The sequence below is a fragment of the Diplotaxodon limnothrissa genome, linkage group LG18 (assembly GCF_057381915.1).
Source record: "Diplotaxodon limnothrissa isolate DT_005_m linkage group LG18, D_limnothrissa_male_GT1.1, whole genome shotgun sequence".
Lineage (NCBI taxonomy): Eukaryota > Metazoa > Chordata > Actinopteri > Cichliformes > Cichlidae > Diplotaxodon > Diplotaxodon limnothrissa.
This window is the reverse complement of record NC_140613.1, coordinates 27,067,093-27,082,427: the sequence shown is the minus strand read 5'-3', so window position 1 is coordinate 27,082,427 and position 15,335 is coordinate 27,067,093. Positions and strand designations below refer to the sequence as shown.

General features: G+C 40.6%; 2 protein-coding genes across 2 annotated transcripts; both read left to right on the top strand.

The window, feature by feature from the left end:
- The first annotated feature begins 59 nt into the window (after positions 1–59).
- On the top strand, positions 60–6,032 carry LOC146613840 (acyl-CoA-binding domain-containing protein 5-B-like). The gene is made up of 12 exons (XM_085378798.1): positions 60–165; positions 481–604; positions 813–885; positions 1,157–1,301; positions 2,052–2,090; positions 2,438–2,638; positions 3,688–3,906; positions 4,109–4,203; positions 4,307–4,487; positions 4,634–4,845; positions 5,052–5,102; positions 5,913–6,032. The coding sequence occupies exons 1-12, from the start codon at positions 60–62 to the stop codon at positions 6,030–6,032; spliced, it is 1,566 nt and encodes a 521-aa protein (XP_085234924.1).
- Positions 6,033–7,515: 1,483 nt separating this feature from the next.
- On the top strand, positions 7,516–14,999 carry yme1l1b (YME1-like 1b). The gene is made up of 18 exons (XM_085377290.1): positions 7,516–7,637; positions 8,161–8,295; positions 8,405–8,582; positions 9,214–9,306; positions 9,760–9,869; positions 10,240–10,384; positions 10,466–10,555; positions 10,814–10,987; positions 11,074–11,226; positions 11,352–11,484; positions 11,688–11,750; positions 11,929–12,041; positions 12,128–12,283; positions 12,399–12,550; positions 12,663–12,789; positions 12,942–13,015; positions 13,108–13,194; positions 13,305–14,999. The coding sequence occupies exons 1-18, from the start codon at positions 7,605–7,607 to the stop codon at positions 13,446–13,448; spliced, it is 2,160 nt and encodes a 719-aa protein (XP_085233416.1). The 5' UTR covers positions 7,516–7,604; the 3' UTR covers positions 13,449–14,999.
- The last annotated feature ends 336 nt before the right edge of the window (positions 15,000–15,335 follow it).

The following is a 15,335-nucleotide window of genomic DNA, read 5'->3' as shown; positions in this document are numbered from 1 at the left end:
TTTTTTTTTTTTTTTCATTAATTGCTTCAATTTCTTGCTCAAGATGTGAGGACTCCTTCATGTCATCCTTCAGTGGACTCGGCATGGCGCAGGAGGAGGACAAGCACAGCCTGGAGGCGAAATTTGCTGCGGCAGTTAAAGTGGTCCGGAGTTTGCCCGAAGAAGGTGATGACTTATTAAAATCTGCCATAGAGCCCGTGTGGGAAAATAAGTAGAAAATGGTTGAACTCGAGTGCTCAATGATCAGCTGTGGAGTGTAAAATCTGTCCTCACTGGGCTTGTTTGTTCACTCTGTGTGATTGACCTACATGTGTTGCACTTAAGAGCTGTCACTCACACTTGGCTGACCCCAAAGCTGCTACAGGGATGAGAGCTGATTAACCGAATCAGACACTTCATGCATCTTTGCCACATTGTGTGTTACTGGTTTACTGCACACAAAGCCTGAGCTTGCCTTTCTGTTGTTTCCTTATTTTTTAGGTACTTTTCAGCCATCTGATGACATGATGCTGATGTTCTACAGTTACCATAAGCAGGCCACTATGGGGCCGTGCAACATTTCCAGACCAACCGGCTTCTGGGACACCCATGGAAAAGCTAAATGGTATATGCATTTCTAATATGGACCCATAATACCCCAACTAGTTTTTATTATCGGGGTCCCTCCCCTGTGGCACGTATGGCCACTGCATGGCTATTTTACTATGGAGCCAAATGCACTTAGTTCTCCCCCGTATACTGTTGCACAAACACAGAAAATACTTCAACTTCACAGCCTCAGTTGATTTTGAACTATGACTTTGTGTTCTCAGGGATGCATGGAGCTCTTTAGGAAATATGACAAAGGAGGAAGCCATGAAGAGTTATATTGAGAACATCCAGCTGGTAAGTCCTTTCAGGCAAAACTGGGGCTGAATAGAAGCAGCACGCAGAATAATAAACACTCGTGGCATCATGCTTTGAATAAATGACTTGGCGTGCTCAGAAAAGCGCGGGCATTTAGTCGAGGGATGTGTTAAACAACTCTTCTCTTGCAAAATGTAAAGTATCTTATTGGCACTGTTGTTTGCCTCAACTTGCATGCATTTGTACCATAATGCTCCCGAATCAAAAGAGCCTTTCTGTTGATTTATCAAATTTGTATGTGTGTTTTCAGATTCTGGAGACTGTGCCAATTTCAGAAGATGTGTCTGACCTGGTACAGATGCTGGGAAATTTCTACACAGAGGTAGAGGGAGAGGAGGCTGAAGAAAATGAGGTGGACAGGAGACCCTTCACCAGGCCCTTTGCACAACATGCGGGTAAAGCAAGCCTGGAAACATGCCTATGGAGTATTCTCAAGTTGTCGTGTTTCTGATCAGTATGGTGTCATGACATGACGGCATTCCATCTCAATTCATCAAATTTTGCAAAATAAATAAATTCAGTCAAATTCCGTTATCTAGAAAACTAGTTGAGCTGGATCCTTCACATCTTTAAGGTAAATGTCTGGTTTGGCGGCTCCGTGACTGTGGACTATCAATTAAAGTTCATATAAAGTGATGGATGCTTGCAGTCCCTAAAATGTTTGGCTGTCGGCCTCTGACAGCAGATTTGGAGGCCTGTAGAAACCAACGTTTTGCATATATTAGGCATATATTTAGTTTACAGCTTCTCATACACACACACTTGATTTTCTTTAAAACAAGAGCTTTCACAGAGATTAAATCTAAATACATTTTCATCCAACTTCAATGTGATATGTACTGAAAGCCAAATAACGAACAAGTTTCTGTTAATGTCATATCGAAAATTTGTGATGGTGCTCTCTCTCATTTTCCCAGTATCGATTTTGAAACACTCATCTATCTGCTAAACATTGTAATGACCCTGTTGCTAAGTGACTGTAAATGTTTTGAGGGGTTTCGTGTGGCTTTTAGTCCACATGTGAAGGCACGTCAAAGGAAATGAAAACACAGTAGCCTGCAGGTGATAGCAGCGCTGCTCAGATGGGGTGATATGGTGATCTTTTTTTTCTTAATGCATGTCTTACATGTTTTTTTTATCCCTAGATGAGCTGGTTAAACCTTTTAAGAAGCCAACAATGGAAGGCAAGTCCTTGGTGTTTGCGATGGCTGTAGACTTGATAGAGTTTTTTAGTTTAGTTACGTTGCTTTCATTGCTGTTGCAGCTGAGTGAAAATCGTCTCTGCATTAAGCTGTATGAGCTGTAAAAAAATAAAAAATTAGAGCAGATTTTCTTGTGCTTTTTTGTCATGTCTAGTATGTGCTGTGGTAAGGCGTGTTGGTCTGTTGGCTCGCATTGTGGCGTTGTTACAGTGTGCAGACCCCGTGAAGTGATGTCAAGTTTCCTGTGTGGCTTTTCTGTTGTGCAGATTTTTGCTGTGCATCTATATGCAATTTTTGAATTAATCAACAGCATTTCCCTCACTGTTCAGGGTATGGGGATCTGTGGGATGATATTCAGAACCTCCACGAAAACGAAAACGACAACAGTGCTCGAGACTTGAGTGTCAGTAGCGAGGAGAATAGTGGCGTGGAGAGAAATGAGGGAAGTAGTGAATGGAGGACAAGTGAGGAAGAGGAAAATGGGGATGAAGGACACAATGCGGACCATGAAGACAAGGAGGAGGAAAGAGGTACAGTGTAGTTTGGGTCATGGGCTGACAGAGGTGCTGGTTTGTGTTGTTGTAGAGGCAACATACAGCCAAATAATTGCTTCTCTCCTAACTTTCCTTATGTGTTTGCCTGTTTTAATGAGTTTAGCAGGAAATCAGTGCAGCTATTAAGTCTTCTCTTTGGGATCCCATAAACCCTTTTTGCCAAGTATTAGATAAGACCATTAGCTGAGATTTTTTGGGAATTTTTTCCCCCTTTTCTTTCCAGGAAAAATACAAAAAAATCATGAAATGTTGAATATTTAAAGGATGCAAGACACACGTGGATGGGATTTTTCCAGTTCCATATTTTTAGTTTTAAACTCAAGACGACTAGGTTATAATAGCTTTGCACGATTCACAGATCTACATAATATTTATTGCGTGCCTCGGTGTAACCCTCAGTCTGAAACCATTATATCTCCCATCCCCTTCACTGTAAGTCAACGTTTTCTGATTGGCTGCCCCTCATAAACACCATGAAGTGAGCGGAGGTTTGTACTGATCATATTAAGACATTTTTGGTGTTAATATGATTACCCACCATTGTCACAGTAGGTATATATGTGGGCCGATCGTGGCTCAAGAGTTGGCAGTTCGTCTTGTAATTGGAAGGTTGCCGGTTTGAGCCCCGGCTCGGACAGTCTCGGTCGTTGTGTCCTTGGGAAAGTAACTTCACCTACCGCCTACTGGTGATGGCCAGAGGGGCCGATGGCACGATATGGCAGCCTCACCTCTGTCAGTCTGCCCCAGGGCAGCTGTGGCTACAACTGTAGCTTGCCTTCACACTTTGGGGTCCTTAGGGATTAGTAAAGCGCTGTACAAATACAGGCCACCGGCCAGGCCATTCACCAGTGGAATTGTAAAGCGCTTTGAGGGTCCCGAAAAGCGCTATATAAATGCAATCCATTATTATTACATATCACAGAAAATAAGGAAAAACGTATAAATAATACACAGCATTTCTATCAGATAAAGAAAAAGTATTTTCATAATTCTTTCCCATAGTCCATGTCTTTGTGTTATGTCAGACTGGAGTCCTGACCCACGGCTGTTAATGGTGGAGGACAAGAGGTGGAGGTTGTCTGACACTAAAGGCTCCTGCAGCAGTGTGGAGCCCAGTGTGTCCTCCTTCACCAACGGGACCCACAGCTCCCTCAACAGCGATGTGGAGGAGGAAGAGCTGGCATGTACCTTAGAGCCCAGTGTACAGTATAACCCATACATGCATGTTAATGGACATCTGACTGGTAAGATTACATAGAAATGCTAACATTCTGTATTGGATTGCATGCTGGATATGGAAAACCAAAATATCTGATAAGACATCATCTGTAAATTGCTGTCAAATTGTACAGTATAGTTCTCTTTAGCCTGTAATTTAAAAATGTAGGTTTTAGGCACAATTTACAATGCTGGACATGCTCTTCTCTTTCTTTTTTTGTGCCTTAGATCATAACGATGCTATTCTTGAGAAGAACCACCGATCCACTGACTCAGATAATGAAGAGTTCTGTGACTCCATGGAGCACCTAGCCACGGATGAGGTGTGGTGCGAAACATGCTTTCCAAATAAAAATAGTCCATCGCATGAGCTATTCATATTTCGTCCATACAAAGTGTGATGATGCTCTTCATTTTCCTGCTAAGCGGCTGTCCACGTCCAAAGGCCTCTCACAGGGATCAGGAGCTGGCTCGATGAAGCAAAGGGATGTCTGGTTTGAGAGCAACACCACCCTGATAGATGGAGAAGATCATGTCCTCACAGGAGATGTTAAAGAAGGGATTAGTCCAAGAAAACACAACAGCTCCTTGTCAAGAACAGGGAGAGGTGAGATTACTGCAGATGATGCTGAATCCCCGATTTAGCAGTCTCTCACAATGTATTCCCCCGTTTATTCTCCTGAGCATTTAAATAAATGAGATACCCTCCCTACCATTCCATAAAGTCTGTATGTATTCTGGTTCTCCTTCCAGGTTCTCAGTTACCGAGGGCTACCTGCAGCGCTGAGCCATGTGTGAGCGTAAATGCCACCTGCTGCTGTGTGTCACCGAGCAGACTGCATCCTGGCAGTGTTACCAGGGGAAGCATCAATGAGCAAATAGCCACTGCTCTGCTGAGACTGCAGTGTGACATGGCCAATGTGCTGTACAGGCTGCATGCTCTGGAGGAGCTGACCAAGTCACAGGTGAACAACCAGACATGTGGCCACTTGTTTAGGTGCAATTAAGGAACTTTTTGTCACAGTTTTTCTCTTTTTTAAGTCATAAAAAATTAAATTAAAATCGACAAATTCTAAATTGATTTTATTTTCATTCCCTTCAAGACAATCACTGATTCTAAGGATGTTTTCTTTAACATTTTTTTTAATTTTCATGTTTTCTTTTCTTTCAGTCAAGATCATCTTTGCCAAGGCGGGGGGACTCTGTAACTGTACCAAGACAGGTGCTCATTAAAAAGCTCTTTTGCTCTCAGCTATGAAGCATGACCTGTTATTATACTCTCCCTGAAGAGTGGTTTGTTTGCCTGTCTGTTTGTTTGTTAGCACTCTAGCATCCATAGTTTTCAGCATATCATGTTCAAATTTTGTGTGACAGTCGATAGCAGTAACAGCTCGAGCTGATTTAATTTTGGTGAAAATCAGGTCAAGCTCAAAGTCACACAAAATGTGAAAATCAGTAAAAACTTTATATTACCTGCATTGTTTTAATAAATCATCTTCAAACTTCACAACAATATACGAGGCCTTGAGGACATGAGTACCTCGGTTTGCTAAACATTTGACCTTAGCCTTCGTTGTTAGTGCCCGTGGTTAAAGTTAACGTTGAATAAAACAATTCAGTAAACCATAGTGAGTAATATATGATATGAAGGTGAATGGACAGAGCTGTACAGCACTTTTTGTTTTTTTCAATACAGTGCCCTACGACCTCACAATGATGCCAGAAAGTTTCACACATGTGAATATATCATAATATCTCAAGTTTTCACAGTCCACAGAAATCAAAGATTTCAGCCAATTCTGTGCAAAGATAATAAAATACGCAATTTCAAGGTCATAGGTCAAAGGTCAGAGATCAGTGTGTTGTCATAAAAACCTGCTGATGTCACTATGTTGTATTAAAACAGTGTTTTAGCAGTCCTTGTGCTCTCTGAACTGTTTCAAAGTGGAAGTTAGAGGCTTTTTTCAGTTCCACTGGGAAATCAGAGTGCCTTTATCCCTCTTGTTTTTTTATTTCTGATTTTTCTTTTAAGTTCCTGAGACCATCGTGGTGGCCTTGTGACTTCTCCCCACTCACAGTCGTGTTCACCGCACTCTGGCCTCTTATCACCCACTGGCTTGTCCACCTTTACTTACAACGAAAGAGAAGGTGAGAAAAAGTCTCTTGGAGATAATTTGGGTTTGTTGTGAGGGATGACTCTTCTTGTTTTATGACCACAATGAAACACAACTAAAATTCAGTTTCTGCTTTTCTCCTCACAGCAACATACCGTGAATTGTCTATTACTACTACTGGCAACTATCAACATCGATCAAAGAAGATGAACTGTGGATGAAAACGATGCACTTTTTGGGGGTTTTGTGGCTTTCTTGAGCTAAAATCAGATGCAGAGTGCAATGAGGCATCGGTAGAAATTTAAAAGGCTGTTTTAGATGAACGGATGGTTGGAAACTTGGCGATGTAGTGTAGCGTTTTAACTTGAAGCAGACTTTTGAGGTATTTAAGAAAAGGGTTTGATTTATGCATCACCAGTGCTGGCCCAGTTTCTTTGCTCCAGTTAGTCTGTCATGAGGTGGTGATCTTATATATGACGAGGAGATTTCCAGAACCTTTGCATAACTTGTGAAGTTAATTCACGGTTCATTGTCATGCAATAGCTGTAGACTTCAAGCGATAAAGAGTTTTAGAGATTCTCATTCCCAGTTATTTATTGTACATTTTATATTTTAATTAGTTTTTCCCCTCAAACTAGAGTGTTCCATTACATGTACTGTAATGTAATTACAAAGACATTGGTCTTTTATATGTGTTGTCTTGAATAGATACATATTTTAGGAGAGTTTCTTTTAAAGTCAAAAACACACTTGATGTGAGAAACATTATTATTTTTGTGTCAGACTATTTATTTTATAGCTTTACTGTTATAGTAACCAAAAAACAAAAAAACAACTGAGAAGAGTGCAGACAGTCCACATATCTATATAAACATTCTTGTTTCTTGCCAGTTTTAAGTAGACAATGAAGAATACTGTTTGGTTTACGTAAGGATAATGCTTACAGTTGTAAAATATGAGCATATGAAGCACATTGCAAATGTAATAAAGACATTCTTAGAACAATCAAATTTTTAATGATGTTGATGCTTATTTGAGAGGCTGTGAGTTTTTTCCAAGAGTGTTTTCTTATTTCTATTTATCAGGGTGAGTAGTTACTAAAATATTTTTGTATTTTTCTGTAGCGGTTAATCCACCAGAATGTGCAAGCTATTTAAAAAAAAAAAAAAAGCTGAAATATGTTATTGTTATTATCCACGAATTTTCAAAATTACTTTTTTACAAAAGCTGAAAAAACCCCGTAAAGTGCGTTTACTTTTATGCGTATTACTATTATGTCTTTTGTTTTTTTTTACAGTTATATGCTTTCATTCCGGAACAGATAAATCAGTTTTAGTGGTTGAAAGTTATGCTTGATTCATTTCCATCTCAAGATTGGGCAAAACAATGTGGACATTTCTTTAAAAATAAATAAATAGGTACTTTAGCGTGACCACAAAAGGGAGTCAAATTTCGACCGGGATACAAAATTTGTCACAACATGGCGGAGGTCATATCCGGGTTATTTTCCGCTGTCACTTCTTGCCGCAAACACGGACCTTTAACTCTCAGGGACAGTCATATAACTTGCATATAGCTTAACTGGGGTCTTGCACAGGTGACAATTAAATATGTTTTCCTTGTCAACGACGGTCCAGCCTCAGGTAAGAAAGCAGGATAAGTTAGCTCAAGCTAATAGTAGCGCTCTTGTTCTTTTGGTTCACTTGAACGTGCTAGTAAGCTAGCTTAACCTTAGCATGTTTGTATGACTCCCCCTGCTGTCTTTCGTTGTAGTTTATTTTGAACTGTGCATTTACATCGGTGGACAAGTTGCCACACCAGTTATCTGCTGTTTTCCCGTAGTTAAAGTAAAATAAGCAACGTGGGTCGTTGAGAGAAGTTTTGGCTAGCGCGTTAATGATAGTTTCCCAGTCTCCGCTGTGTCCTTAGTTGTGTGTCAAATAGTAAACTGCGTCATTGAGCGATGTGTCATTAATTAATCTGTCAATCGCCTATATGTAGCTATGTTTGTGTTTGTTTATGCCATCCAACTTTGCAACACCGGCTAGTTAACGTAATCTGTCTACATCGTCACCAGTCTCAATATGAGCAGCCTTCAGCTTGTAAGTGTATCTTTTGATATTCACAACGTGCTAGTCATTCACCAACTGATTGCAATGACCACAGGTGACTGTACCCCTGAGTCACCTCATCAACGTCCTCCACTCTCTGAAAAGCTCAGTGGGGAGCAGCAGCAGTGCCTCCTGCAAATCAAGAAAACATAAGGAGCGTGCTGCAGACCCAGAACTACACTGTGCCGAGGTACTCGCTGTACAAGTGCATATCCTGACACTTGCTTTAATGTTCTGAGCAATAACGAAAACATTGCATGCTCAATGTTATTAAAAAAAGCTATGTACTTTGTTTACAGTCTGTGTGGAATTTACGGGAGCTGGGTTTATCAGATCTGGGAACGCAGCAGCTGGATGAGCTGGTGACTCGTGTGTTGCCACACTTGAGCCCACAGGAAGCACCACTTGCATTTGGTGGTCAGACGGCCTGGAGGACCTCGCATCTCTCCACACATTCCTTTTTCCACAATAAGCATGGTGAGGAAGATGTATCTCAATATATCTCTATCTCACATCAGATTGATTAGTGTAGCTACTAAATGATTGTCACACAGGCCGACAAACCAGTTAGCAACCCTATTGCAATTTCAGGTTGCGAGGGAAAAATGTACTTTCCCCTGGTGAAATCGGTTGCATCAGAAACCATGCTTGGGTTTCTAGCAGATTGGTGCCATCACTTTTAGTTCATCTTCCAGGCAAACTTTGAGCAACTGTGCAGCCTGTTAGTGACCGAAGCAGTCAAAAGAACCTTTTTCGTGCAGCACCATATATGTCTTTGCAACCAATTTCCCGCCCATCAATCTCCAGCAACCACTTGCCAGCCAAACATGGAATGCATTTTTTCCCCCTTGCTTAAAGGAAGTGAGCCTCTGTGGTTACAGGTTTCTCACTGACTGGTCTCTAAGCCTGGTGACTGCCAGCAACCACTTGCAACATTTTGATGAATGCACACTTTTCTCTTATGACCAGTAGTTGCCAAATGACTGCCAGCTGGTCTCTAAGCTTGTGTGACTGAGGCCTTAATGAGACAGTAAGGCATCTGCTGCCAGTTTGCCCTGCAGTTACCTCATGATTTAAACGACACTTATACTTTGTTCTCTCTCCCCAGGCTTCTCATGGAGTCGCGTGCTGACACCGGTGTTTTCAAGGCTGCACCCTTCACCACTTCAGTCTGTCTGTACAGATCTCCAGTACCGGCCAGGTAACCATGGATTACAAAGTAGTTCAATAATTTTATGAAAGACTCTAACTTCATATTGAGTTACAACAAATAAATGATCTGAGTTGGTTTGTATGTTTATGTGAAAGCAAGACAGGCTGACATTACTGACAGGGTCATTGCAAGCATATCTTACATTTGCGTTGTACTTCTAGCTGTAACAACATATACATTTACACTCACTGACCAATTTATTAGATACACTTGTGAAACGTCTATACAAGCTCTCCTGCTGGAACTTTTTAAACGTTTATTTGAAATTGTTATAAAGGCGTTAATTCTAAGTGATGTTTATGGCTGAGCTCAGATCTATAAGTATTTCCTGTATTTTGTTCATCCCATTGACATAACTGATAAGAGCTATTTTACTGGACTCTGTTTTTGATAAAGTTGCTGATGACTTTACTATGTTTATGTCTGCATGATTTATTTCAGCGTTGGTTCAGACCAGAGGTTTTAAAACTTTAAGGAGCAAAACAAGACGACTGCAGTCAGCTTTCGAACGGCCTGCCGACTCTGAAGGGTTCACGCCATCTTTTATGAAGGTACATGTTTATTCACAAGGTTGGCATGTATTGCCAAATCCTTATGTTATGGACGTGTATAACATTTTTAATACTTTCTGTCATCAATGTGCATGATAAAATGCACAGCGAGTATGAAAAACAGCCTGCCTTTTACAGTCACAAAACTTGAGGAATGTGTGACAGCTTATATCTGTTTAGTCTGTGACACCTGCAGACTTGTAATTTAACTTGATGACCAAAGAAATATTTTTTTATATATATATTAGAAAGAGGTTTGCTGATCTTGTCCCTGTAGTTGTAAAACCTGTGGCTCTGGTGGTTCTTGCAAGAGTAACAGTGATGCAGGCTTTTAGATTGCAGTACTGACCAGACTTGCTTTGGACTGCAGGGGTTTCTCACACGTGACAAGGGGATAGAAGTTGAAAGTCTAGACAGCATGGTGAAGAACAAGAACATACCTGATGGACAGCAGGATGCGTTCAAGAGGGGCTTCGCTGAGGGTTTCCTGAAAGCTCAAGCCCTGACACAGCGAACTCAAGGCAAGTTTCAGTACAAACACACCTAGACTCGGTATCATTATACAGAATTAAACTGTGCTGATGTTCTTGTTTGACCGTCAGACTCACTTAGGAGGACTCGTCTAATCCTGCTGGTGCTGCTTCTCGTTGGGCTGTATGGCATCTCGAAGACACCTTTCATATCGGGTAAAGGCCCCCTTTCCCTCCAAACACTGGATCTTAGTTTCAAAATAATTTGCCTCCAAAGTACTAATATTTTAATAATCAGTTAAAATATTAACAGTAGAGCTAAACACTTGCAAGCTAAGCAAGCTTGTTCCAACTAAACCATTTGCAGTGGTGCTGCTGTGTGATGTGGCTAACATGTAATGTGTTTGTCTGTGTGAGTTGATTAACCATGACATGCCGCATGATTTCGAACTTTAATCTAATCATTTTGGACAGTGCGGTTCCGAACCACATCAGGCCTGGACTCAGCCGTGGACCCTGTGCAGATGAAAAATGTGACATTTGAGCATGTGAAAGGGGTCGAAGAAGCTAAGAATGAGCTGCAGGAAGTGGTGGAGTTCCTTAAAAACCCACAAAAGTTCACAGCTTTGGGAGGAAAGCTGCCTAAAGGTGGGTTATTTTTCACAGTGGCACATTCACAGTGACCTCTGGCATTACTCTTTCAAAACTCATTTTCTCCTCTCTCTTTAATTTAGGAGTTTTACTTGTGGGCCCTCCAGGGACTGGAAAGACCCTGCTGGCCAGAGCAGTGGCAGGAGAGGCAGACGTACCGTTTTATTATGCCTCCGGCTCAGAGTTTGACGAAATGTTCGTTGGAGTGGGAGCGAGTCGCATCAGGAATCTCTTCAGTGCGTTTATTAAAAAAAAAAAAAAAAAAAAGTTATTAGCATCCTTTTTTTTTTTGTATTAGTTAATTTAGAGTTTAAAGTTGATTGCTTGATATGTTTGTTTTTGGGTGACTGCTTTTCTTAAGGGGAGGCCAAAGCCAACGCTCCCTGTGTGATTTTCATCGATGAACTGGACAGCGTGGGTGGGAAAAGGATAGAATCTCCTATGCACCCTTACTCCAGACAGACGATCAACCAGCTTCTTGCTGAGATGGATGGGTAATCTGTAAAATCAAAACTCACATTTATGAATGTTCAGGAAGCAAGTCGGCTAAAATGATTTCTCAAAAAGCTAAATGTTGTGTGTTATTACAAACAGAATGATAGATTTTGTGATTGGTTTGGGTGGCATAATGATGGTACTGTATATTTTTTGAGGTTTAAATGAGAGTCATTTAAATTTTTGAAATCTTAATTTGTAGGTTTAAACCAAATGAAGGGGTGATCATCATCGGGGCAACCAACTTCCCGGAGGCTTTAGATAAGTATGTTTTGCCTCTTATTCCCAGCGAAAATATCACTGCTCACATTTTAGAAATGTCAAAGTTTACAGTCTTCATTCTATCAGTTGTAATTGGCAATACAAACAAAAAAGAGCTAAACCCTCCGGGCTGTGTTTCAAGTTATATGCTTGCACTTTATCATCTCTTTTTACCCTTGCAGTGCCCTGATTCGCCCAGGGCGTTTTGACATGCAAGTGACTGTGCCCAAACCAGATGTGAAAGGACGCACAGAAATTCTCAACTGGTACCTAAAGAAGATCAAAGTGGATCCAAGTGAGAAATTAGAATCTGCTAATGAGGAATAGGTTCATTATAATGCCCTTTCATAACCACATGGATGTTGTTTGTTATTTCTGCAGCTATCGAGGCCAATATTATTGCCCGAGGCACCGTGGGCTTCTCTGGTGCTGACCTTGAAAATCTGGTGAACCAGGCAGCCCTAAAGGCAGCGGTTGATGGCAAAGACATGGTCACTATGAAGGAGCTGGAGTTTGCTAAAGACAAAATCCTCATGGGTGAGTGATAGTTTGGTGTAAAGATGTACAACACCGCGAAAGTCACCGCGAAAGTCAGATGATCCCCTTTGAACAAGCACTGTGAACAGTGGTCTTTTCTTTGTTTTTCCTCAAGGCCCAGAGAGAAGGAGTGCAGAGATAGATGATAAGAACAAGCGCATCACGGCGTACCACGAATCAGGCCATGCAATTGTAGCTTTCTATACCAAAGATGCGATGCCAATCAACAAGGCTACCATCATGCCCAGAGGCCCCAGTCTGGGACATGTAAGGAAAGCTGGAGCTGGTTCATACTCTCACTACATAACTTTAAACTTGAATGCCTGGTTAAAACTTTATCTTCTACATCCTCAACTTCACCTTCAATGCTTCTTTGAAGGTCTCCATGCTTCCAGAGAATGACAGGTGGAGCGAGACTCGCTCTCAACTTCTGGCCCAGATGGATGTCAGCATGGGCGGCCGTGTAGCTGAGGAAATCATATTTGGCCATGATTACATCACAACTGGTAAGAAAATGTCCTTGAAGTGACCAGAGAGTGAGTGAACTGGGAGGGTAGATTGTACAAACACACTGATTCTTAGGTGAAGAAAGTTGCAGGATAAGGTGGAATTAATGATTTATGATGTAGGATTGAATGAGTCATTTCTTGTTCTTCAGGAGCATCAAGCGACTTTGATAGTGCCACCAGGATTGCTAAGATGATGGTAACCAGATATGGAATGTGTGAAAAGGTATATTTGCTTAAAAGCAGCACAAAGTGAAAGACTTTATGTCCTTACATTCATTTTTTTTCAAGCATCCCCTTTGCCTGTGTGTCTCTTAGCTGGGTATAATGACCTACACTGATCTGGCAGCACAAAGCCCAGAGACACAAGCAGCTGTGGAGCAAGAAATCAGAGTGTTACTCAAGGTCTGTGTGATCTGTTATATAATGTTAAAAACTAACTCAGCTCCTGTTCTTTAAAAAGAAAATTACATTTTGTTTATGTTCTCTGACATCTTTTCTCTTGCTCTCTCCAGGAGTCATATGAGCGTGCCAAAGCCCTGCTGAAGTCTCATGCTAAAGAGCACAAGAACCTGGCAGATGCTCTGCTCATGTACGAGACACTAGATGCCAAAGAGATTCAGCTGGTCCTGGAGGGCAAAACCCTGGAGACCAGATGAACCCTGAGAGGACCCAAATATCTCTGGGCACAGGCAGAGGAGGAGGTAGATTTTAAGAGGTCAACTGATAGAAAAAGGAAGGATGGACTCAGAGGCCTGCATTTATAATGTCACTTTACAAGTGTTCCTGTGGGGAAAATCCCATCCCTTCATGCTGTCTCACCTTCACAGAATCCCATCACTATCCCCAGATAAGTAGTGCTGTTATTTAAAGCATAAACATGAGTGCCCCGTGTTCACATGTAAGCAGCAGTACTGGCTCACTGTATGGGATTAAAGGTTGAATGACTAAATGTTTAATATTAAAAATTTTGCTCAGGTCATTATATTGCTTGGTGGGAGGAAACAAAACATGAATGTAAATATATACTGCTAACATAACAGCATCTGAATTTCTTTTAGGGTTCTTCATAACTCAGCTGTATCACCATATTAATCTTTAGCCAGACAGATTCACTTCTGGTCAATTGGATACGCCACATATATTATCAACCCAAAGAGGTCATTGTTGATACAGCGTCCAGAATATATGTGAATCTCTACTCATGTTTCAGTTCTCTTCATGTGTTTGTGTTCATATCTGATATTTGTGAGGTGTGTTTCCAGTGTATCTTACTCCCCTGCTGCTTTCTTTTGAAGGTTACTATATAATTTTTTTTCTTCCGAAGTAGGATAAAGTTGAACTACAATGGCTCAGCACCTTGGCTAAGCGTGGATATTTAAAATGTTCGTGTGCACTCTTTGTGCCCTTTTCTTTCAAGCGTACAAATGGAAGAAAAACTGCCCCTCAGCTTCAGAAAAGCACGTGACGTAAAGTGGCTGTGTTTGGCGTAGCAATACAGCTTTGGGATCGGAAGGCTTTTAGTTCTGAAATAAAAATAATGCCATAATTTAATTAAAAAGTTTGAGATTGGCTTTTGGAAGCCTCATCAGTGACATAGTAGTTTTTCTTGTACATGCAAATTGTGAAATAAAGACTCTGCAGTTATTCTGAGAAGCTAAAAGGCCAGCTGTCAGTATTGTGCTTCAGTCCCCGTTCTCATCGCTTAACTGTCGAAAGGCTTCTAGCCCGTGTCTGGTCCTGCATACTGGACTGCTTAGTAAACAAATCTCCATTGCAAAGTGGACAAACAATGCTAAATGTTTTGTGGTACTTTTCTCCAGGTGTGAAAGAAGATGTGAGGGGAAAATGAATTTCATTTAATTGTAAGATGACTCCAAATCAAACACTTACCAGCACAGATTGTCTGTACAAATCTACGTCAAAGCAGTGAATGTCTTTCTCCAAATGTGTATGTAATCCATATTTAGAACGCTGATTTCAGCATGTTGTGCATCTTGATGTTTGATTTTTATTTTTTTTTCCAGTTTGCCACAGTATATTCTGTTTGTTCGCCTTTTAGTGAGTAACTTATCTGTGTATATATAAGGGGTGTAAGGGGAACATTGTATATAGATGTATAGTGAAGCTTTTATTCTGTGTACACTGAATGGCTCTCTGCTGTACATCTCTCCTCAGTGTAAAGGAAAAGGAACCCAAATAAAGACTTAAGTGTGTACAGGTGACTTTATTTATTTTAAAATGCACATAAAACAACACTACATATACATCCTTGTAATAAGTGACACAACTAAACACCCCCCAAAATCTCAGCAATTATTAAATCTTTATTCAGTTCAATTCAAATCTGTTTATTATTTATGTTGCACCAGGTCATGACCTCAGTTGCCTCAAGGTGTTTTGTATTGTTAGATAAAGAGCCTAAAATATTAGAGATGAACAATAAATATATATAGATATATAGAGAGATAGATATATAGATATATCTAGATAGATAGAGAGAGATATATATATATATATATATATATATATATATATATATATAT

What these genes read in the sequence shown, in the direction of transcription:
- LOC146613840 (XM_085378798.1), top strand. Translation starts at nt 60, where the DNA reads ATGTCATCCTTCAGTGGACTCGGCATGGCGCAGGAGGAGGACAAGCAC. An exon ending in GCCCTTTGCACAACATGCGG is followed by an intron (nt 1,302 to 2,051) that starts GTAAAGCAAGCC and finishes TTTTATCCCTAG; the next exon opens with ATGAGCTGGTTAAACCTTTT. An exon ending in CTGTAACTGTACCAAGACAG is followed by an intron (nt 5,103 to 5,912) that starts GTGCTCATTAAA and finishes TTTTCTTTTAAG; the next exon opens with TTCCTGAGACCATCGTGGTG.
- yme1l1b (XM_085377290.1), top strand. Translation starts at nt 7,605, where the DNA reads ATGTTTTCCTTGTCAACGACGGTCCAGCCTCAG. An exon ending in CTTCTTGCTGAGATGGATGG is followed by an intron (nt 11,485 to 11,687) that starts GTAATCTGTAAA and finishes CTTAATTTGTAG; the next exon opens with GTTTAAACCAAATGAAGGGG. An exon ending in TTCCCGGAGGCTTTAGATAA is followed by an intron (nt 11,751 to 11,928) that starts GTATGTTTTGCC and finishes TTACCCTTGCAG; the next exon opens with TGCCCTGATTCGCCCAGGGC.